This window comes from Lactuca sativa, chromosome 8 (genome assembly GCF_002870075.4).
Source record: "Lactuca sativa cultivar Salinas chromosome 8, Lsat_Salinas_v11, whole genome shotgun sequence".
NCBI lineage: Eukaryota > Viridiplantae > Streptophyta > Magnoliopsida > Asterales > Asteraceae > Lactuca > Lactuca sativa.
The window spans coordinates 193,830,462-193,854,457 of NC_056630.2; the positions used below are offsets into that span (position 1 = coordinate 193,830,462).

A 23,996-nucleotide genomic window follows, 5' to 3' on the forward strand; every position below is an offset into this window, starting at 1 on the left:
GACAATGTGCGTGATCCCGATTGGCTGGTCGCCATGTCGCTCCTGAATGCCCGGAGGCGATCCTCCATCAGCTCGACAATCCCTTCCTTGATCGACCCAAAGATGACTGGGGTCGCATCAAGGATGCCTCTAGTGATCTCGGACGCGATAAACTCGCGTAGCCTCTCATCCACTGGTTCGGAACCTGAGCCCGAACCCAATCCCTCTCCTGAACTGCCAATTACTGGCCTCGAACATAGTACCACCATTCTGCAATACATAACGACAACCGTCAGTGATACTGATACATATAGAGGGATCTCACCCATCACAAGTTCCCTGGTCTAGCATTAGCCTTCCTTGATTCAAGTATGGATCCTCTGCTTTCAGTAGTACGGGCCCATACTACCTTCCACATCTATCTGTATTTACCTCAAGAACCGCCTCGACTCCACCAAGTCCCTTCTACTACTGCTGCTGATCTCATGCTAATCTCGTCCTAGGCCTACCCTAGGTAATCGCCAACCCACTCTCCGCCATCAGCTGCATAAGAAGTCCCTGCTTTCTTCCCCTAACTAGCTCGCGAATACTATTACATATTACTCAGACTAGATAATTCTTTGAATGAGAGATCCTACCCTACAACAGTTGGACTCAAACAAGAGCTGCGAAACAAAGCTAGACCCAACCTTCCGAAATTATTTAGTCCTTGCAATATGTAGCTTAACATATTCGTTTACTAGTTAGTGAAAGACAACTAGAACTCCTAAAAGCACAAAGAAAGCAGCATTCGGGCGTTGAGTACACATAATCAAGTATATACTACTCTGGCTATCATACTGATTAATCTGTACTAGCATGCAGTTCTCAATAAGCTGGTACGCATATAACAGGCACATAAAGCATCCTTCCTAGATCCTTAGCCCTAAACTAGCATGCAGTTCTCATAAAGCTGATACTCATACAATAGGCACATAAGGCATCCTTCCTAGATCCTTAGCCCTAAACTAGCATGCAGTTCTCATAAAGCTGATACTCATACAATAGGCACATAAGGCATCCTTCCTAGATCCTTAGTCCTAATCTAGCATGATGTTCTACTGAAACTGAAACTGATAATCGTAACATAAACTTGTATGGGTACCTTGGGGAATACTTACTTGAGCTCAGCCGGTCGCGCACATCACACACTTTGTTCTTTTTCAAAACTCTTTGTCTTAACTTTTAGAAAAATCATTTTCTTTTGCAAAAATCTTTTAGTCCCTCGATTTGAGTCCAGACACTCCCGAAGGTGTGTCCGAATCCCTCAAACCAGGGCTCTGATACCAACTTGTAACAGACCAATTTTCACGCCCAAAAATTTCATTTTTATAAATTACTTTAATTAGAACATTCGGAGGAAAAACATTGTAAAATCATAACATCTCATAAAACTATGTATAATGTTTGAAAATCCAAATCGTAAATAGTGATAATGTCAGAGTACAATCCCAAGGAACTCATAGTGCGGAATCTGGGGTGTGTGTATGATGTGCAGCTACCGCGTTGGCTCCTTCCCCTTCGAAGAAGAGGTACCTAAAATAAAACTAAAAACCGTAAGCACAAAGCTTAGTAAGCTCCCCCATAATACCACATACCATACACATAAAATGAACAGCTAGGAAATACGGGCCTCGCCCACACTCACAGAGATACGGGCCTCGCCCACACGCCGCTAGCCGGGAGTTACGGGCCTCGCCCACACTCCACTATCTGGGAGATACAGGCCTCGCCCACACTCCACTATCTCTGAGATACGGGCCTCGTCCATACTCAGCTACTAAACCATAACATACAAGTTTCACACAGACAACGAGTATAAACAATTCTATCGTACAAGCATATGTCATAATCAAACTCAACTATGAGATACGGGCTCTGCCCACACTCCGATACTAACGTATCATCTATACGGGCCGGCCTTGGTGCCTTAGACCCGTTTCTACTGGAAGGAAACTCACCTCAAATGAGTAGCTGATGATAATCCGTGCGGGGGAATCTCTGACTATTGCTGCTCCGGAAATCCTCCGACTATATTCCCCACAAAACACTTAATCAGAATCTGGTATCTACCCTTTAGGGTAAAATCACTATTTTACCCCCGACCATGTCCAAGTCAAAGTCAAAGTCAAAGTCAAAGTCAACGTCAAGGTCAACTTACAAGTGACTCGACTCGCCGAGTTGGGTCGTCAACTCGTCGAGTCCCTACCTCTTCAACTCTCCTCCTCCACGTCCCTACTTGTCGAGTTTAGCGATGACTCGACGAGTTCTCCTTCTAACACAACCTCAAATGAACCTTCATCCGACTCGCCGAGCGGTATGAACACTCATCGAGCCCGACTTCATCATAAGAACACGTCCTGTCCTCGACTCGTCGAGTTGTATGAACAACTCGTCGAGTTCATCTTCAAGGGTTGGGAGACTGCCTTGGACTCGCCGAGTCTATTCTAGCACTCATCGAGTCCCATGAACTCCAGGTCTAAAATGAAGTCCAATGCGTTGGGTCACTCTTTCTGTCCTGCTACAACCCTACTAACACCCAACTGAGTTCTTTTGACCCTCAACAAATATGGGACTCAAAGCCTTGGACTCGTCGAGTCCCAAGAACGGACTTGCCGAGTTGGTCAAGTCCACACCCTAAATCCTTGATTTCTGATGTACAACTCATGACCAAAGGATAGATCTAGGCTCCTACAATCGTTCTAGCATGTAAAGTTACAAACTTTACGTGCATACATGAAACTTTGAGTCCAAAAGGTCCTAAAACAATCTCTTGGGTTGCATGGAGTCTTCCTTGGGTGGAAAAGCACCCACTTTCTGTCGTGTGACCCCTCAAAGGACCTAGATCCGAAGCTTTTCGTCAACCATGCTTGCATTCATGGTTGGCTACCTAAAATGGCTTATAAAAGTCCTAAATCTCCACAAAATGGGATCTAGCAATTGAACAAGCAAGTTAGCAACTTTATACCTTCTGAGGACTGAAAATGAAGCACAAACTCGAACCCCTCTGGTCTCCTCTTGTTTCCTCACGTTCTTCTCCTTCCTTCTTAAGACCACCAACACCAAAATCCACCAGAATGACTTAGATTGCTTCAACAAAGGCTAGGGTTTTCTATAGAGGGTTTCTGGGAGCATAAGGGACGATGGAGGCTGTATAAGATTGTTTAAATAAGGTGCAAACCCTCAGTTTAGGGTTTTGTCCAAACAGAGTCTACTCGTCGAGTACGGGACCCGACTCGACGAGTCCACCACTTAAATCCAGCGTCTCATTGTAACATCCCAAGTCAGAATCAAGAGTTCCAGGGAGTAAAGTGTAAATTAAGTCAGGGAATCGATGAGTAGGTCCTCTTACTCGCCGAGTCTGAGCGGGATTTTAACATAGGATAAGTGGCCAAGTCGCCGAGTCAACAGATGGACTCAACGAGTTGGTGTTGAAGGTAGAAAACCCTAATTCCGGGAGTTGTTCCCTATATAAAGCACATTATAGCCACCCTCAGCCTCTTTACTGCCCATTTGAGTTCCAGAAACCCTTATTTAGTGTGTGTGAGCCTCCATTGTTAAAGTTTGAGCTTGGAAGAAGGATTTAAGAGGAGAAAGTTAGAATATCAAGACGCTAGCATCGGGAGATCATTGTAGATCCGGAATCTACTCCTTCTTGGGCACATTTCTGAGGTAACAAGTCGTTACCTTGAGTTTTCTCCTTCTAGATCCATTGTTGGTTGTTGTTTTGGGAATTTTAGCTTGACTGGAATCCATTTCGGGTTTAGAGGTTAGATCTGAAGTTGCAACTTCGGATCTAGGTTAATAGTGAGCCATGGAAGCTTAGAGCATCAGCCATGGGGCTTGATTTAGAGTATCTTTGTCCCAAAACCTCCTTGTAGCTTCTTTGGAGCTTGTTGAGCCTTGCATACACGTAAAGTTGGAAACTTTACGTGTGAATCTGGCCCTAGGAGTCCAGATCTATGTAGTGGAAGCAATGAAATGTCCTGAAATTGTCTGAATGAAGATGCCATGTTTGGACTCGGCGAGTTGGAAGAACAACTCGGCGAGTCTGTTGAAGATTGCCTTGGACTCGGCGAGTCTGTTCTTGGACTCGGTGAGTCTGGTCGTGGAACCCTAACCTTTTCTGGTTAAGCTATGAATCGGTGAGTCCAGGGATGACTCGGTGAGTCGAGCAAGAAGGGACTCAGAGCTTGTTGGACTCGATGAGTCTTGGGGCGACTCGGCGAGTTGAGTCGTGGCTTGGGAGTTTCTGAGCATAGGAACTCGACGAGTCAACGGGTTGACTCGGCGAGTAGGGTCAACCAGGAAGGTTGACTTTGACTGAGGACTTTGACTTGGACCAAGGGGTGACCAGTTTGACTTCCAAGGGTATTTTGGTAATTATTGGTGTTTATTGGTTTTGGTTATTTGGTAATGATCAGTGGTGGAGTTCGTGATGGTGGTCGGAGCAGCGTGGTCTTATTTCTTTAAGTCGGCAGTTACAGGTGAGTTATCCTCACTATACTGACAGGGTCTACGGCACCAAGGCCGACCCTTTATCGGATGGAAGTCCGGGTATTGTTTGTTACGATATTGCTTTGCTATGTTTGCATCTTGGTAGTTAGGATGGTATATGTTAGAGACCTGGTTAAGGTCGGTATTCTAGTATATAGGATGATGCTATGTTAGAGACCTGGTTAAGGTTGGTATCCTGGTATATAGGATGATGCTATGCTAGTGACCGGTTAGGTCGGTATCCTGGTTAGGATGTTGCTATGTTATGTGATATGTTGGATCGGTTTGATTAGTTATGAGATGTTATATGATTATATGTTTATGTGCACATGGTTGTTGGACTGGGGTTGGGTGGAGGCGGGTCCTGCTTTGTGCTGTAGGCCAACATACCCAAGGCGGACCGGTTAGACCAAAGGCCCGGCGAGGGATCCAAATAGGCTGAAGGCCCCAAGAGGGCGAACCAGACGTGCCGAGGATCGGAGAGCGGACCAAACAGACTGAAGGCCCGGTACGGGCGGACCAATCATATTGTAGACTCAGAGAGTGGACTAGGTGGATTGAAGGCCCGATGCGGGCAAACCAGTCATACTGTAGACTTGGAGAGAGAGTGGACTGAGTGGACTGAAAGCCTGGTGCAGGCGGACCAGTCACACTGTAGACTCGATATGCATGGCTGTTCTGTTTATGATATGATATGATATGATATGTGTGTGGTATTGTGGTTGGTATTTTGGGGGTAACTCACTAAGCTTTCAGGCTTACAGTTTCAGTGTATTGTTTCAGGTACTTTAGGAGACCGTGGCAAGGTGAAGGCGTGATCGTACCGCTCCTCAGTTTTATGTTAATGTCATGGGATACTCTGATAATAATTGAGTTGGAAACCTTTTTTTAATAACTTAATGAATATGGGTTGTTTTTGAAAAGTTTAAATTGGTTGTAAATTTTTGGATGTTACAAGTTGGTATCAAATCCTTGGTTTGAGTGAATTGGAGGAACATTTGTGTGAATCCAATCTCAAATCAAGGAGGGATTTTCAAAATTGTTTTCAAAAGGTTTTTTGAAATAAGTAAAGGAGGACGCAGAGGGTACGATTAGTCGAAGCCAGTAAGTAGACCCCAAAATACCATACAAGTTGTTTGATTATGTGATATGTTAGAACAGCATGCTAGTACTAGACTAGGGATCTTCAGGAATTGCATGATAGAATTGCCTGATTATATGATGCCTGCTAGCCTAGGTTTTCCTTTGTATGAAATTGACATCATTACTGTAGTTATTTAGTGTATGCATCATGGTTATACATAATTAAGATCTTATAGCCTAAGAATGTTTGATTTGGCCTTATGTTCTGTTCTTGTATGATTGGGAGCTTAGGGTAGAATTGGATATTCGAAAGTCTATAGGGTCCAGCGTTATGTATGACTAGCATACACTAGTGCTGCAGGGTTGGTGGAAGTTTCATGGATGGGAGGGTTGCGTGAGACCGGTAGGTCCGTTATGGGATAGTGGTGCTCCTCTAGGAGTGGGGATCGAGTATTTGTTATGTACATGAGATTGTTAGGGTGTTGTGGCGTAATTTCAGTATGGAGATTACAAGACATCTCGGGGCAGGATCCGGTCCGGGATCAGGATCAGGAGAGGGTGGTCAGGATGGACCAGTACTACCCGAGGTCATTGGTCAGATGAGTACGGAGGAGTTGGATGCTAGGATTCGTGAGATCCTGCATGATGAGGTTGCTGCTATGTTCTGGGCCGAGTTACCAGAGATGTTTGGGTCGATCAAGACCGCCATGGTTGAGTACTTTGATGAGCGTTATGCAGCTCTTGCGGAGGTGGCTGTCGCGGCAGCTACAACGGCTGTATCAGTGGCAGGGGGAGGAACTGGTCGAGGTTTTCAGTATCGGGACTTCGATAATACGAAGCCCCCTACTTTCGATGGAGTTTAGGATCCGATCATTGCTATGAGATGGTTGTCAGACGTGGAGGGCTGTTTCTTCACGTGTTCATGCCCTGCGGATCAGAGGGTGAGGTGTGCTCTGAACCTTTTGAGGCTCGGGGCGAAGGATTGGTGGAGGTTGACCACGGGATCTTATTCGTACGCGCAGCGGGCTGTGATTTCTTGGGATCAGTTTCAGGAGATGTTCAGTACCCGTTATGTTCCATGGGTTGAGAGGGAGAGGTTGGCTCAGGAGTTCTTGGAACTGAGGCAAGATTCAGAGTCGGTGACGGAGATCACCAGTATGTTCACTGAGAGGGCGATGTTTTGCCCTGAGTTTGCTTCGGAGCAGGCTCAGATGTCCCGATATCTGAGTATGCTCAAGAGGGATATCAGGCAATTTGTGTCTACGCAGAGGTGCGACACCTTGCTGGAGTTACAGGAGGCCGCTCGGCGGAGTGAGTTGGAGATTGAGTTGCAGTTGAGAGAGCAGAGGCAAGCCCCGGCGCAGTCGCAGCCGGTGCCGAAATGGTCCAAGACCGTTGATTCCAGGTTAGGAAGTCAGAGCAGACGCACTTGAGAGAAGTGTGGGAAGGGTCATACCGGAGTTTGTAGGTCTGGTGGTGCGTGCCGCAAGTTCGGGAAAGAGGGGCATTATGCGAGGGATTGTCAGCAGTCAGCCCCGGTTCAGGATTTGAGGATTTGTTATCATTGCCGTCAGGTTATCCACTTGAGGGCCAACTGTCCACAGCTTGTTGCTAGACCGGTGCAGACTTCAGCACCGGCACCTTTGAGGATTATAGGTGGAGATCAGGGTGGAGCGGAGCCTCCGAGGACTCAGGGTCGCGCTTTTCAGCTTACAGTAGAGGAGGTCAGGGCAGAACCGGATGCAGTTGCGCTTATGTTTTCGTTTCATTGTTGTCTAGTTATCTGGTTATTTATGTAGTGTTGTATTTTATTCTTCATTTTGCATGTTTCATGGTTTGGTTGGGAGTGTTAGTAACTAGGAGTTGTAGGCAGTTAGCATCCAAGGGATTGATGGTCAGAATTTGGTTGTATGGTCTTGTTGTCGGGTATAGCAATTGCGATTTGAGAAGTGTTCAGCGAAGAGTCGAACTCCCTTAGAGTTCGTGATGTGCGATGCCGAGAAGTGATTTTGTGGAGGATTGCTCGCTTCAGAGGAAATCAGTTCATGGATAAGAGGAGTATGTTGAGTAGGGATGATTGATTTATGTCGGTTGTGTCACTGGTGGTTGGTAGTCAGTGCTCTAAGTGGGGAGAATTGGAAGATTCTCAAGAGGATCGACAAGCATTAGAGGTTGATTAGCTGTTTGGGATTCAGCAGTGTTTCAGTCAGCCAAAAGTGTGGGCTGGTATGAGTAAGTGACAGACAAATGGGGCGGGGTACAGGACAAGGTTTTCGTTAAAGGTGATTGGTTGTTGTGAGGCCTAGGATTAGGCTGGGATCTGAGTAGATGGAATGGAGTTAGATTTCGGAACCCCTAGAAAGCTAGAACAGTATGTACGGAGAGATTCCCAGGAAGGATAGTTCAGGATGATGTAGAATAGTTTGAGCGGTCTGGGGAGACTGAAGGCTGGTGGGCATACCAGTCAGGCCGAAGGCTCGGAGAACGGTCCAGACATGTTGAAGGCCCTGGAGGGCGGTCCAGACATGCTGAAGGTTCTGAGAGTGGTCCAGATTAGCTGAAGGCCTGGTAAGGCGGTCCAGTCATGCTGAAGATTTTGTATGTGTTGATAGATCTATATGAGGAGGTGGCTTGAGTATGTTGTGATGCAATAGCAACCAGTAGGTCTGGCCCCGGGTATTGATTATGTTAGTAAAAGGTGGTGTATGGACTTCGATAGTCCTTGTGATCAGATTCAGAGTATATGTGATGCATGGAATAGCGGTTACTCTACAAGGGATAGTGTAGAGTGGGGTGTGAGCACCGTGACACTTTTTGTTATGGCAAGGTCGTCGAGCAGGTTTCCTTGGATAAGGAAAGGGAAGGGTATGTAGCTCTGAGAAAGAGTGTTGGTTCACTGCAGTAGAAGCAGTAGTGTGGATGGATGATTGAAAGTATTCTAATTATAACTATTGAGCATTGTGTTTGTGCCAGTGGTATGGAAGCACATCCGGGTTGGGTGTCTGTTGAGGTCGCGGAAGGATTTCCGGTGGTGTAGAACCAGAGGAGTTCGGAAGGGATGCAAGGATGGAGTCTTGGATTTTCAGTAGGGTTGTGATCAGGAGGTTATGTATGTAGTGGTAATTCATCATGGGGATGTCTGGAGGTACCGTCAGTGTGTCGGGTTTTTCCAGCACGAGGATGTTGGATCGGGTTCACTATGTGTATATGTTTGTAGGTGGGAGCTCACAGGAGTTGCTCAGGAGCTGTAGGATTTATCATCCTGTTAGCATGGAAAGAAAGAGACGTCTCAAGAAGAAATCAGGAGAGTTCCCAGCAGTGCAATTCAATAGAAGTAGTGCCAAGTTGGGAAAGGGGTGACGGATTGGTACCGGGTCAGGACCGGTGGTTTGTAATGATATCTAGTTTCGCACGAGGTGAATGAGTGGGAAAATTCAGAAATAAGAACGTATCCTTTGGGTGATCCTGAGTTGATAAGTGTTGTTATTAATAGGAGGAAGACGGTAGCCGACTTGGAGCAATTGTCAGAACTCTGCAGAGAAAGAGTTGTATTCTATGAGATTTGATAGTAGTGTTTGGAGGAATCTGAGTCAGTTGAGACCCGAAGTTGCATTGTGGGATTATTATTTTGGAATTTGTGCTGCAGCAGCCTTTGAGGATGAAGCCTAATCTAAGTAGGGGAGAATTGTAACATCCCAAGTCAGAATCAAGAGTTCCAGGGAGTAAAGTGTAAATTAAGTCAGGGACTTGACGAGTAGGTCCTCTTACTCTCCGAGTCGGAGCGGTATTTTATCACAGGAGAAGTGGCCAACTCGCCGAGTCGGCAGATGGACTCGACGAGTTGGTGCAGAAGGGAGAAAAACCTAATTCCGGGAGTTGTGCCCTATATAAAGCACATTATAGCCACCCTCAGCCTCTTTACTGCCTATTTGAGTTCCAGAAACCCTAATTAGTGTGTGTGAGCCTCCATTGTTAAAGTTTGAGCTTGGAAAAAGGATTCAAGAGGAGAAAGTTAGAAGATCAAGAGGCTAGCATCGGGAGATCATTGTAGTTCTGGAATCTACTCCTTCTTGGGCACATTTCTAAGGTAACAAGTCATTACCTTGAGTTTTCTCCTTCTAGATCCATTATTGGTTGTTGTTTTGGGAATTTTAGCTTGATTGGAATCCATTCGAGTTTAGAGGTTAGATATGAAGTGGTAACTTCAGATCTAGGTTAATAGTGAGCCATGGAAGCTTAAAGCATCAGCCATGGGGATTGATTATTTGTCCCGAAACCTCCTTGTAGCTTCTTTGGAGCTTGTTGAGCCTTGCATGCATGTAATGTTGGAAACTTTACGTGTGAATTTGGCCCTAGGAGTCCAGATCTATGTATTGGAAGCAATGAAATGTCCTAAAATCGTCTGAATGAAGATGTCACGTTTGGACTCGACGAGTTGGAAAAACAACTCGGCGAGTCTGTTGAAGATTGCCTTGGACTCGGCGAGTCTGTTCTTGGACTCGGCGAGTCTGGTCGTGGAACCTTAACCTTTTCTGGTTAAGCTGTGAATCGGTGAGTCGAGGGATGACTCGGTGAGTTGAGCAAGAAGGGACTCAGAGCTTGTTGGACTCGACGAGTATTGGGGCGACTCGGCGAGTTGAGTCGTGGCTTGGGAGTTTCTGAGCATAGGAACTCTACGAGTCAACGGGTTGACTCGGCGAGTAGGGTCAACCAGGAAGGTTAACTTTGACTGAGGACTTTGACTTGGACCAAGGGGTGACCAGTTTGACTTCCAAGGGTATTTTGGTAATTATTGGTGTTTATTGGTTTTGGTTATTTGGTAATGATCAGTGGTGGAGTTCGTGATGGTGGTTGGAGCAGCGTGGTCTTATTTCTTTAAGTCGGCAGTTTCAGGTGAGTTATCCTCACTATACTGACAGGGTCTACGGCACCAAGGCCGACCCTTTATCGGATGGAAGTCCGGGTATTGTTTGTTACGATATTGCTTTGCTATGTTTGCATCTTGGTAGTTAGGATGGTATATGTTAGAGACCTGGTTAAGGTCGGTATTCTAGTATATAGGATGATGCTATGTTAGAGACCTGGTTAAGGTTGGTATCCTGGTATATAGGATGATGCTATGCTAGTGACCGGTTAGGTCGGTATCCTGGTTAGGATGTTGCTATGTTATGTGATATGTTGGATCGGTTTGATTAGTTGTGAGATGTTATATGATTATATGTTTATGTGCACATGGTTGTTGGACTGGGGTTGGGTGGAGGCCGGTCCTGCTTTGTGCTGTAGGCCAACATACCCAGGGCGGACCGGTTAGACCGAAGGCCCTGCACATTATATGTGCACATTATATGTTTATGTGCACATGGTTGTTGGACTGGGGTTGGGTTGAGGCGGGTCCTGCTTTGTGTTGTAGGCCAACATACCCAGGGCGGACCGGTTAGACCGAAGGCCCGACGAGGGGTCCGAATAGGCTGAAGGTCCCAAGAGGGCGAACCAGACGTGTCGAGGATCGGAGAGCGGACCAGACAGACTGAAGGCCCGGTGCGGGCGGACCAGTCATATTGTAGACTCAGAGAGTGGACTAGGTGGACTGAAGGCCCGATGCGGGCGGACCAGTCATACTGTAGACTCGGAGAGAGAGTGGACCGAGTGGACTGAAAGCCTGGTGCAGGTGGACCAGTCACACTGTAGACTCGATATGCATGGCTGTTCTGTTTATGATATGATATGATATGATATGTGTGTGGTATTGTGGTTGGTATTTTGTGGGTAACTCACTAAGCTTTCAGGCTTACAGTTTTAGTGTATTGTTTTAGGTACTTCAGGAGACCGTGGCAAGGCGAAGGCGTGATCGTACCGCTCCTCAGTTTTATGTTGATGTCCTGGGATACTCTGATAAAAAATGAGTTGGACACCTTTTTGTAATAACTTAATGAATATCGGTTGTTTTTGAAAAGTTTAAATTGGTTGTAAATTTTTGGATGTTACACTCATCCCGCTTCTACTCGGCGAGTTGGGCCTTCAACTTGCCAAGTCCCAGGCCAAAAATGCAAAATTACTAAAATAAAATACATACTAGGAAGCGGGTGCTACATAAAGAGATAATATCTAAATGAATTGAAACCGAAAAGGGGGAGAAACAGAATTTAAAGCAATTTGGCAAATGGGGGAAATTGAATACTAAAGAATTGTTTAGGGAAAAGTCTACGATGGGTGTTGAATCAGAAGTAATCTGAGAACCAGAAGCTCTGATGGTCAAAGGGGTGAGATGCCCGACAATTGGCGCTCTAGCAACCGGCACTCCGGTGATGAATCAGAGGTGAGATGGAGGAGACGCTTGATGCTTGAATCACACAATGGAAAGAGCGACTGATTAGGGTATCTATTAGAAAGAACGCGTATAGGCCCGATCTGTTAGAATGAAAGCGTATAGACCCAATTTTCTAATGACGTTGTGGAAAACTTTTAGAAAATGAAAAACTCTGGAAAAGTGATAAAATGAGTTTTCTAATTTGCACACAATTTGGGAAAATGAAAATTTTTGTTTTCGTGGAAAATTTTGGAAAACTTGACGAACCAAATGCATTTTCAAAATTTCCGTTTTCCTTAGAAAATTTTCCTGGAAAACTGGAAAATTTTCCACAACCAAACGCACCCTAGGATTTTCATTGAGACATTTCTTCCTATGATAAGGATCACCAGTAGACAATGAATCCTAGCTATCTCTGGAATAGTGTTAGAATTAACTAAGAATATGTATTAATCATTATAATTTCATGGTATATATCTGCTTAGTTGATCTGAATGGACATCTACCCACATTCATCTAACCATAGATGTGGAAGAGTAGTTGTGCCATAAAATAATCATAGTCATAGCCTACTCATAGTAACCGATCATGATGAAGCAACCAGGATTATGTTTGGAATTGGAACTAAATTTGCATTGAGACTTGAGATATTATATCCTTCCACTAGTGATAATGACTAATGACTTTTTGTCTTTAGGTTGCTGTGGAGATTTTGCTGCAAAACTTCCTTCCGAGTATGCATGCATTCTTCAAGAAAATCAATTAAGCAGACTAGCTACGTCTTGCAACATAATATATAACCAATTAGTAAACAATGTTGAAAAGAATGATCATTCCACAAGGGAAGGTTCTTACTTTTACATTTGTGATATCATGTTCTTCATTGATATTTTTGTTGTTTTCTTACAGTTTTCCTTAGGTGATTATATATATTACAACTTTCCTAATGTGCCAAAAGAGAGTGTTAAAAGTGCCCGATTTTTATTGCCTGTTGAGAAAGATCCATATTATATTACAACTTTCTTTCTTTCAGATGATTAAACATTACTTTGAATCATCGAAATTAAGTTTTAATCAGATCTGCAGATGTTAATAATTAATGTACACTAGTAAGAGAAGAGGAACTAATATCTTTTGTCCAAACTTCAAAATATAAAGAGCTTATATGTCTTGTTTGATTTCTTCATTCATCAACCAAGTTATCGGCTCATCTCTTAATTTTCTAGAGGCATATTGTTGGTGATTTTAGTGTCACCATGTCATTTTATGTAACTGGAACTAACATGGGAGCTAAGGGGCTTCATAATTTGTACTCTAATATATGTACGGGTTTGTGCGGAGTGCAATCATGTATAAGATCGAATTAGAAGTCGGTTCGACGACAAGTCAGGGGTTCGGGGGCAGCGCCCCTGGGTCCGGAGTTTCCAAATGGACAGCGTCCCTAGCAGGGTCCAAGGGGTTTGGGGCAGCGCCCCAAAAACTCTTCATATATATATATATATATATATATATATATATATATATATATATATATATATATATATATATATATATATATATATATATATATATATATATATATATATATATATATATATATGGACATAGTGGGAAAAACGAATTTTTGAGAGTGATTATGGTAAAACTGACGAAATTCGTCAGTTTTGAAAACCTTAAATCCACATTAAATTTTAGAGCATTGGGTGTGGGCAACGGGATATAACATCAAATTTGTGTCACCTCATCCAAAACACCACCATAACACCAAGGGGGAAATGGTGTTCCAGATGTTATATCATGTTAAGAGGTAGAGAGAGAAAATAGAGAAAATTATTTGATTGGTTGATGAAGGAGATAGCCAATCATTTTTCTTGTTTTATCTCGTCCTCGTTACCACAAGATCCACCATAACAAGATTCAACAAGTTGGGGGGTGGTGTTCTCCCCGTCATGACACCGTTGAGACATGCCACATCAGCATGTTGCTTCTCGTTTTTGGCCCATACCGCATGCTCTTAGATTTCCTAACTTGCTTCCAAAGCAACCCATGACAGTCAACTCTAATAGAAACCCTAATCTCGTTTATTATATAAACGACTCTTCTTTTTTAAAAAAGACACACGAAATTCTTAAGCTCCCGTTTTCATCAAACAAACACATAATCATTCTAGTAATTTGACTTACGACTTCTGTGCCTAGAATTGTAAATGTCCTCTTGGATTATCTTAGGCTGAATTTCTTGCAACTCAAACATAAAAAGGGGGGGGGGGGGGGGGGTTAGGTGGTCTTTTGTTATGTTAAAAAAGTAAGTATATGATCATAACAAAACATGCATGAAACTGAACTCGGTTATATTACTTCACATTTAAATATATTTGCATATAGTAGGAGGGAATAAAGGAGTATTTTCTGTAGGGTTGCAGATATATCTTATCGTTATATGAATATGATGTCAATGAAGTCTCTTCAAAGGGTTGGGTTAGATACTTAGGCGTTGTTTGTTTTTTCTGAGGTAAAATGTATGCAGTCTGCGAACCACATCTGTAGACCTTTGCAGTAGAAGAGGTGGACCAAACGTCTGCAGTCTGAAGAAAGAAGACTATTTGTTTTTTTAACATCTGCGAGCTACTAAAATAAACTGATTTTTTTAAACTTCAAAGTGATTTTTTAATATTTTTATGATTTTGTTATAAATAATTAACGAATCTATATCAACGTTTATATATTATTGTATAAAAAATAAAAATAAAAATGGTATGAATTAACGTATATATTTGATAAAAATCAACAACTTTGGTTGCAAAATCATAACTAAACATTATAATTAGTGATCAAAGAATTTGATACATAAATGGATGGAAATAAACTTCGATTTTTTCAATTAGATCCATTAAAAACGTGCCATAAATATTTTCTCGAGAAACTGACGATACTGTATTAAATAAAGTTTTATAAAATTTGGCAAAAAAATATATGAATATATTATGATTTTTTTTCATATTTATATAATAGGTTCAACGACTATTATTGTAATAAATCTTTATTTATAAATTTGTCAAAAATATAATGTTTGTATCGTCAAAAGTTTTTTTTTTTAAGTTTTGTAATTTTTTTTTCAAATTGTTATCATTAAAAAAGTTGGAAAAAATATAAATTAAAAAAAAAACTTGAAAAAAATAAAGATATATATGTTTTTTTAGGCTAGAAGATGTTAGAAGACTCAGGTCCACATCTGCGCCAAGAAGAGGGCGCGCAGACATTTTTAGATCTGCAGTCTTCAAAAAAACAAGGGTTAATGTCACTGTAACCCAACCAATTATCCGGTTTTGGTTTAAAAGGTCCCTAATGTATTTTTTTGTGGTTTAGGTCATTAAACTTATATGTGACCTGTTAATTATACCAACAATCTATTTTTTACCCGGTTTTACCGGTTACACCCACTAATTAAAGCTCCTTTTCCTTGTAAATCTCATTGGATATACCATCCAACCACCTTACACCACCATTCAAGCTTCCTTCGATAACCACCTGGTCCATTCGAATCTGCACAGTGAAACACAACATGTCGAACACTATTATCTCTGTGCAAAGTCTAGCAACTACAACCTCTACTAGAAACATCCCTCACCATCGGCTTCACTGTAGCTACCGAGAACCGCCACCCTTATATCATATTAGCCACCTTTTATGCACCTGCAAACCACCGTCAACATCCCCCATTCATGAACATGTTTTCCTCGGCCCCCTTACCATCACAAGGTGTCAGAGAAAAATTTGGCCAACCTTGAAGAGTTGTATATGTGATTTTCTGATGGAACTCGACTTAGTCATAGGAATATAAATAAACGATCTATTATCATGACAAATAATAACTGCGAGAAGTAGCAGAACTCATCATCTTTACTGAAAATGCTGGAAAAGAGACAATAACGTTCATAAAGATGAAGTTTTTATCTTTGTGTGGGCTACCCAAGCTATCAGGTTTGTGCCAAAATGTCAACAAAATGGAGCTATTACAACTCGTGGAGTCGGAACTTGAAATAATTCCAAATATCACAAGCATTTATCCTAGGAATAATGTGGAAGCATTTAAATTTTTTTTGAAGGAACATGTAAATATGGTTTATGATGCTACAGTTCAAATAATATTTTCAATTAAAAGTTATAAAAAGTTGTTTGTTTGGATCATCTTTAAGATATTCATGTGAGTGGGCGTGGCTCCATTAAAGTATTATTCAACATTGACTTGGATTGTATTGGTGAAATTAGAGGAGAAGGTTGCAACAGTAACAACTTGAGAAGCATTAAATTGTAGGGATTGTGTGGAGGATAAAAAGTGCAAATAGCTCTCGTATCCTCATCGGTGGCTCTCATCTCCTCATTGGTGGCTTTCGAGTTGTTCTCGGTATTTTCCCGGTGGTATAAAAGTCGATGGTGTAAGGAAGAAATGTAGCTGATGGTTAAAATGGTGGAGTTTGTGATATTAAGATGGCTGAGTTTGCATGTGTGCCGGGAGATGGTGTTCGGTAGGCTGTGTTTCACTGTAGAGATTCGACTGGAGCAGGTGGTTGTCGAAGAAAGCTTGAATGGTGGTGTATGTGGTTGGATGGTATTTCCAGTGATGAATTTTCGACAGGTGGTGATGGTGTATGATAGTGGATGGTGAAGCCGATGGTTGAAGGTAGATAGCATGTAGCATCATACAACATCAAAATTTAGAATAAAACATGGAAAGTTTCAGCAACCATGTCAACGACGATAACAATAGCCCAGATACTTAAGGATTTCATATTAGAGATTTACAAGGAAAATGAGCTTCAATTTGTGGGTGTAACCGGTAAAATCGGGTAAAAAATAGATTGTTGGTATAATTAACAGGTCACATATAAGTTTAATGACCTAGACCACCAAAAAAATACATTAGGGACCTTTTAAATCAAAACCGAATAATTGGTTGGGTTACAGTGACATTAACCCAAAAAACAAACAGTCTGCGAAGGCTAATGTCTGCGCGTGGTCTGTGCGACGCAGACAGAAGAGGTCACGCAGATCTGCAGACAAAAAATAAACACTACCTTAGATTAGATTATTCATGGGTTCATGAATAATCTTATATGAATATGATCAGTTTTTCATGCCTAAAACATATGCATCTATCATCAATCTATCGTATCATTTATACACTCCAAAACATGTTATATTAGTAGTACAAGATTGTCGCAACATTGACAATCAATTATGGTTCATGGATGGTGTGTCTCAATGAGAAAGAAGATTATTTTTTTGTTTTTGTGAAAATGAAAATGATTTTGTGTTTGGTCAGGGTAAGATGATTTGTTACAAGGTATATAAGGTGAAAAGTTATAGTTGCATCAAGGTATCTATTTGATTATGATGATAAAGATTTTGTTTTGATGATATTAATTGGATATATAGCAACGTATTTCAAGTGAGAATGAAACATAACTCATCATAGTATATAGTATACACACACATAGACAGACACATGCATGTTGCATCAAGATCATGTAAAATGTTTTCCGTTAATTAAAGTCTTTTTAAGTTTACTGAAAACATCATTCATGTATATATAATATATAGTCTTGCTCACGAGTTACTTATGATGCTTCTTTAATTTCATTTTTTTTGGTAAAAGATACAATCAAACATATTAATCACAAGTGCAAAAATAACTACAAAATCCAAACAATAAAACTGAAATATTGAAACTTGAAAAATAAGACTAATTATATTATGTTTGGTTATATAAACAAACGGATTCGGTTTTATACAGAAAAAGAAAAAATGAGAACAAAAGTTGAGATGGCCGAGTTTGTCTAAGGCGCCAGATTAAGGTTCTGGTCCGAAAGGGCGTGGGTTCAAATCCCACTCTCAACATTCCTAAATTTTTTTTCTGCCTTTTATAACATATATTTTGAACAGAAATTGAGTTATATTTATAGGAATCTTAAAAACTAAAAAGCAGCCAAGAGTAACTGAAGCTTTGACTAAACAATCATAACTGATGAATGTCACATACACCATGTATTCTAATGCTCTCCTTCACAAAGGACTACTTTAGATGATTGTTTGCTTTTACCATTACCATGTATCTCTTACAGAGAAGCATCACGTATAAATTTCTATGGTTTTCTTACTATATTCATATTCATTCAAGTGTAATAAAATAACTTATAAGATACAATATTGGTAAGTATTTATATTATTTTAAGTTGTATAATTGAATACATATATATTACAAAAGCATATGACAAAAGGTGAAATTACAAAGCTGTGTAATGTTTAAACATGTGTTTCTCTATATGAAAGTGAAAGTCTCAAATTAAGTTGAAACAAAAGGAGAATTTGCAATTTTATCTTACTCAACAAAAATCAATCTTTTTACGTTCGTTTGTTTATCTTGATAAAGTTGGTATTCCTATTGACTTTATTTAAATATGTCTTGGGTTCAATTGGAATATACCTTCTAACCTATTGATGACTTGTAGCCCTAATCTTTCAATTCAACTTCAATCTTCCTTCTAAATCCTAAAATCACCATTACTCTATCTCAAACCAAAACCATTTTTCCAAGTAGGAGTGAAGAGGGAAGTGTGTTTATGTTTAAAACTTTACTTATACACACATTAACCACTAAACTTTTAAGTTCTCCATTTGATTCCCTTTGTAGAGCTTCTATTTCACCTTCTAATCATAAAACTTCTCAAAAAGAATTAGAATGGTTAAGTTCTTAACATTTTTTGTCCAAAACTAGTTAAAGCAAGGTTAACCCTACGTTTTTCCCGAATTTGTAAGTTTAGTCCTTCAAGTTACCGATAGTTTAGATTTAGCCAATCAATTTTGTCTAAAATCAAGTTCTACACATAATATAGTTGCCTTAATCTCATTTCAAAGAGCTATATATTCAAATAATGGTCTTTCCTATTTTCACCAAAAAAACCATCTTTTTCCTCCGGTTGAACCTTTAACACTCACTGCCACTGGTTCATCATCTTTTTTCCTATTTTCAAGTCCTTCCTTTAATGCCTCCATTCTTTTCCTGCATAACATGTGCAATTGAATTAACAAAATCTTTAAAGTTATATATATATATATATATATATATATATATATATATATATATATATATATATATATATATATATATATATATATATATATATATATATTTCTTTTAGAAAAAAAAATAATAACAAGAAGAATTATAAGCTACACCAATTAATAAAATTGTGAATGGGTGTATGAATATTACTTTGTATCAGTAAGACGACCATGTAAACTCCATCTTTGGCGAAACCCTTCTGCACCTTCCATCCCACTTGCAAGAATCAATCGCCTAAAAATGCAAGTTAAAAAAAATTAAAAAATATTTAAACAAGAATCATTAACAATATAGCATACCTCTCTAAAGTTGTGGTTTCAGACTCTAGTTGAGAAGCTCTTTCTTTTGCTTGATCTAAAGGCATTGATAACCCTAATTTATACTCGCTCTCTTGAAGACGTTTTCTTAGTTCCTTGTCCTAAAATATTTAATATTTATATTGTCATCTACATCATCTTTGCAATTCAAAACCACAACAAATATTGTTAAAGAACAAGAAAAAAGAAAAATTATACCCGTTTTTCTGCACACTCTCGATACAAAGCAATCTCTTCTTGACAAAATGGCTCTATATCATTAACTTGCAGACCTAAAGTTTTTAAGTGAGAAGATAACTTGTCATGAAAAATGGCCAATGGGCAAAACGATTGGGAAATGAAGATGAAAAACTTACACAGAAAAAGGTTTCTCAAAATCCCATCACACAAATTAACACCTTCAAGAACATGTGAAGCAATTTCAGGTGGAATGAGTGGTGATGGTGGCCCTAACATCAGATCATCTCCAACAAGAACTGTTTCCTCCATTGTTGGTTGAGCATCGACTGAACATTCATTCAAAATTTCCAATCACAAGTCACAACACTCATATATATCAATAGAAATGAATATATGTAATGTAACAAAAACAAAAATGAAGCAACATACCATCCATGATTGCTCCTTTTGATTAACGTTATCTGTAAATACAAAGTAAATGGAATTAGTAAATGCTGCATACAGAGATCTAGATATGAACAGAACAAGGTATTTACTTGTGGGATGCTCTAACAGCTATAAATGTAAACAAACAATTGACACTCTGTAATGAAACATGTCCCTAATATCATAAACCCTAAACCCTAACATCGGCAAGAAAGTAAAGAAAAAATTGGGGCAAAATTGTCGTTGTCAAAGGAAGATTTATCAGATGAAGATGATGATAAAACTTGGGGCAAAAATTGATGTATTGTAGAAATTAAATTAATCTTACAGTTTGGCATCATTCACTTTTGAATTCTTGTTATTGTTTCTTCTACTTATGGTTTCGTTTATTACAAATCATTCCGTATTCTTATTATCTGTGTAAAGGCTGTGGCTGTAAAGTATCTTGCTAAACCAATTGCAGGCAGAGTGGAACTGTGGAAGTACTCACCAAGCTTTAAGGAGAAGCCGTTTTGCGATGGATGGGGGAGGCGGAGTGTGGCGGCGCCTGAAGGAGTGTCGATCGATGGCGGACTATGGTGCTATACTGCTAGTCTGCGATGGAGAATTGGAAATTAGTGCACCCAGGTCTCAGCCTCTCAGGACTGTGTTACTCATCAATTGCAGAAAAATAAGTCAATTTGCTTCATGATTCAGAAAAAGAAAGAGACTTACCACGTGAAAGAAATTTATATGCGTCATCTCGTTTCCAGAAAAAAAAAATTTGATTAGCCTCATCGATTCCAGAAAAAGGAATCGATGTGCTTCATGATGCAGAAGAAAAAAAAAAAAAAAAAAAAAAAAAAGGAGGACACTTACCAGGAGATCGGAGAAGGGTCGACGGGTAGAGGGAATTTGGCAGCTGGAGTGAAGTTCATGAAGAACGCGAGTTTTTCATCAGCCGTGAAAGAGAGAAGATTGGTTAACGAGGGTATTATTGTCTTTTTCTTAAGTCATAAGCCACTAAAAAGCAACTCAACTTTTTTAAAAGGAGTATTAACATAAAATAAAAATCTTTAATAGTTTTAAAAATAGGGCATTGTTTTTTTCTATTTTTGTTACTTATACGTCATCCCATATTTCAAGTTATTATAAAATAGAATTCGCAATAAAACTTTATGGTTTATGGTTTTTTATATTTTTATCCTAAACTTTTTTTCATATTATATATATATATATATATATATATATATATATATATATATATATATATATATATATATATATATATATATATATATATATATATATGGCAAACAAAACAAATTAATCACTAGATGAATAAAAATTAATATGATTCACAAAAAGATATTCTGACAAAACATTTTGATTATTCATTTTTACGATAATTTTGTTGATATTTACTAAAATTGTTATAAAAATGATTTTTTTCTTGGTTTCCTTAAAATTGATCATTAAGGTGTTTTTTTTTTAATTTTTCTTGTGAATCATCTAATGATTCATTTCGTTTGTTTGTTAAGAAAATATGTATATAAAAATTTCTTACCTCCCTACCAATACACATAAAACAAGTGTGAATATCTTAGGGAATAACTTTCCTTGAGATCCTATTGATTGTACACATCGCATTCTCTCATTTAGTTATTTTAAAGTTAATTATAAAAATATTGAAGATCTATAGTTTGAGTCTGGAATCACACAAATATTCATCCAATTCTTTCAAATCAGGGATCCGATACCAACTTGTAACGTCCCAAAAATTATAGTAAAAATTTTCATTTTTAAAACCATTTTATAATCCACAAATCATACAAAACATTGTTTCCAAAAACATAGTCATAAATCAGAGTACCCCAAAATTATCTATCAATAAAATGTCCAAGGATGATATGCACAATCATGCCTTCGCCTTGCTCCGATCATCTAATGGACTTGAAACAATGAAATCAAACTGTAAGCCAAATCTTAGTAAGTTCCCCTAAAATACTTCACAGGACAACTGTAACATCCTAAAAATCAAGGTAAAAAATTTCAATTTCAAAAACAATCCAAAACCATAAATGTTTATGAAACATAGTTCCCAAATGTCAAAATCATAAATGAGAGTTTCCAAAATCAAATCTCATAAATTCTAAAGGATGTGCACGATCAAGCCTTCGCCTTACCCCATGAACTCTGAAGTACCTAAAACCATATCAATCAAACTGTAATTCAAAGCTTAGTGAGTTCCTCCAAAATACCACAAACCACCATACAGATAACAGCATGCATATATGAGCCTTTAGCAAGACCAAACCACCTCGTAGGTCCTACAGCCTATCTAGACCATTCTTCGAGCCTTCAGCCTGACTGGACCGCCTCTCGGGTCTCCAGTCTATCCGGACCACCCTAGGTATCTTGGCCTTCAACACAAAGCAGGACTGTAACATCCGGTATTAATAAGGTACCAATTATATTATTATTAGCTTAATGAGTGGAATTAATTTGGGCTTGGACCATTGGATCCTTATGATTGGGCTGAGAAGTGTTGTACGCGGGGCGTACTATGCCAAGTACGCTCAGCGTACTCAAGAGATTAGAACACGGAAGCCATGCTTGTACGCCCAGCGTACGCACAGCGTACTCATGCAGATTCTAAAACCCTAAATTTTAGGGTTTGATACCCGAACTGAACCGTGTGTGTCTATATATATATATATATATATATATATATATATATATATATATATATATATATATATATATATATATATATATATATATATATATATATATGTATGTATATATATATATATATATATATATATATATATATTATATTTTCATTGACCTTGAAGCATTATTTTTATATATATATTATTTTCATTGACCTTGAAGCATTATTTTTAATATGAAGGATCGAAACACAATAAAGTGTTGTTTGTTTTTTCTGAGGCAAAATGTCTGCAGTCTGCGGACCACATCTATAGACATCTGCAGTAGAAGAGGTAAACCACATGTCTGCAGTCTGAAAAAATAAGATTGTTTGTTTTTTTAACATCTACGGGCTACTAAAATAAACTGAAATCTAAATAAACTGGTTTTTTTAAACTTCAAAGTTATTTTTTAATATTTTTATGACTTTGTTATAAATAATTAACGAATCTAGATCAACTTTTATGTATGATTGTATAAAAAATAAAAATAAAAATGGTATGAATTAACGTATATATTGAATAAAAACCAACAACTTAAGTTTTGTATTTTTTTTTCAAATTGTTTAACATTAATAAAGTTCGAAAAATTATAAATTAAAAAAAAAAAAAAAAAAAAAAAAAAAAAAAAAAAAACTTACTGTAACATCCCGAGTTCAGGAGTGCAAATTTAGGGTTCAAAGTGAAAATGTGGATGGTCAACTCGGCGAGTCCATGGGTAGACTCGACGAGTAGGGTCGCGATTCTGGTCGCGTGTTAAGTGGCCAACTCGGCGAGTCGGTGGCTGGACTCGGCGAGTTGGTGCTGTGTGGAGAAAACCCTAATCCCGGGGGTTGAGCCCTATATAAAGAACATAATACCCTTTCCCCAGCCTCTTTACTCTCCCTTGAAGTCCAGAAACCCTAATATTCGTTTGTGAGAGAATTAGAGAGCATTTGGATCTTGAAGGAGTGCTTGTTGAAGAGATCTTTGAAGATTAAGAGGCTTGGAGCAAAGGGCTTTACAAGGTTTTGGCTTATTCTTCTCTTGAGGTAATGATTCGTTGCTTGAGCTGTTATCCATCTAGATCTATCATTTGTGGGATTTTTGGGAGTATATCTAGTACTATCTTGAGTTTGGAGGTTGGATCTGAGGTTGCTACCTCAGATCTAGAGTAGTAATGATCCAAAAGAGCATAAAGTCCCTGTTCAAGAGTTGTTGATGAAGCCTTTTAGTCCCAAACCCTAGCCCTAGAGTATATTATGCTTAGATCTACTTGGATTCACGTAAAGTTTGCCACTTTACATGATGGATGGCTTGTATAAGAGTAGATCTATGGATTGGAGACCCTGCATGGCTTGGAAAGTCTCTGTA

General features: G+C 39.3%; 1 protein-coding gene and 1 non-coding gene across 4 annotated transcripts; one reads left to right on the top strand and one right to left on the bottom strand.

The window, feature by feature from the left end:
* Window positions 1-17,721: 17,721 nt before the first annotated feature.
* On the top strand, window positions 17,722-17,802 carry TRNAL-AAG (transfer RNA leucine (anticodon AAG)). Its single transcript has one exon. It is a non-coding gene; the product is annotated as a tRNA-Leu (tRNA).
* A 918-nt stretch (window positions 17,803-18,720) lies between these two features.
* On the bottom strand, window positions 18,721-20,963 carry LOC111900161 (uncharacterized). 3 transcript variants are annotated; one of them, XM_023896033.3, is made up of 8 exons: window positions 20,809-20,963; window positions 20,441-20,544; window positions 19,954-19,985; window positions 19,701-19,850; window positions 19,543-19,616; window positions 19,327-19,445; window positions 19,178-19,261; window positions 18,721-18,964 (listed from the first exon to the last, which is right to left on the bottom strand). In XM_023896033.3, the coding sequence occupies exons 3-8, from the start codon at window positions 19,958-19,960 to the stop codon at window positions 18,853-18,855; spliced, it is 546 nt and encodes a 181-aa protein (XP_023751801.1). In that variant the 5' UTR covers window positions 19,961-19,985; window positions 20,441-20,544; window positions 20,809-20,963; the 3' UTR covers window positions 18,721-18,852. The 3 variants fall into 3 exon arrangements, with proteins under 3 accessions (XP_023751801.1, XP_023751803.1, XP_023751802.1); XM_023896035.3 differs by having other exon boundaries at window positions 20,441-20,536; window positions 20,809-20,928; XM_023896034.2 differs by lacking the exon at window positions 20,809-20,963 and adding an exon at window positions 20,665-20,697.
* Window positions 20,964-23,996: the final 3,033 nt, after the last annotated feature.

Bases quoted from the DNA above. Each gene is read 5' to 3' on its own strand.
- LOC111900161 (XM_023896033.3), bottom strand. The intron at 19,617-19,700 runs GTAAGTTTTTCA...TAAAAACTTTAG, and splicing joins TTTGAGAAACCTTTTTCTGT to GTCTGCAAGTTAATGATATA. The intron at 19,262-19,326 runs GTATGCTATATT...TTGCATTTTTAG, and splicing joins GAAACCACAACTTTAGAGAG to GCGATTGATTCTTGCAAGTG.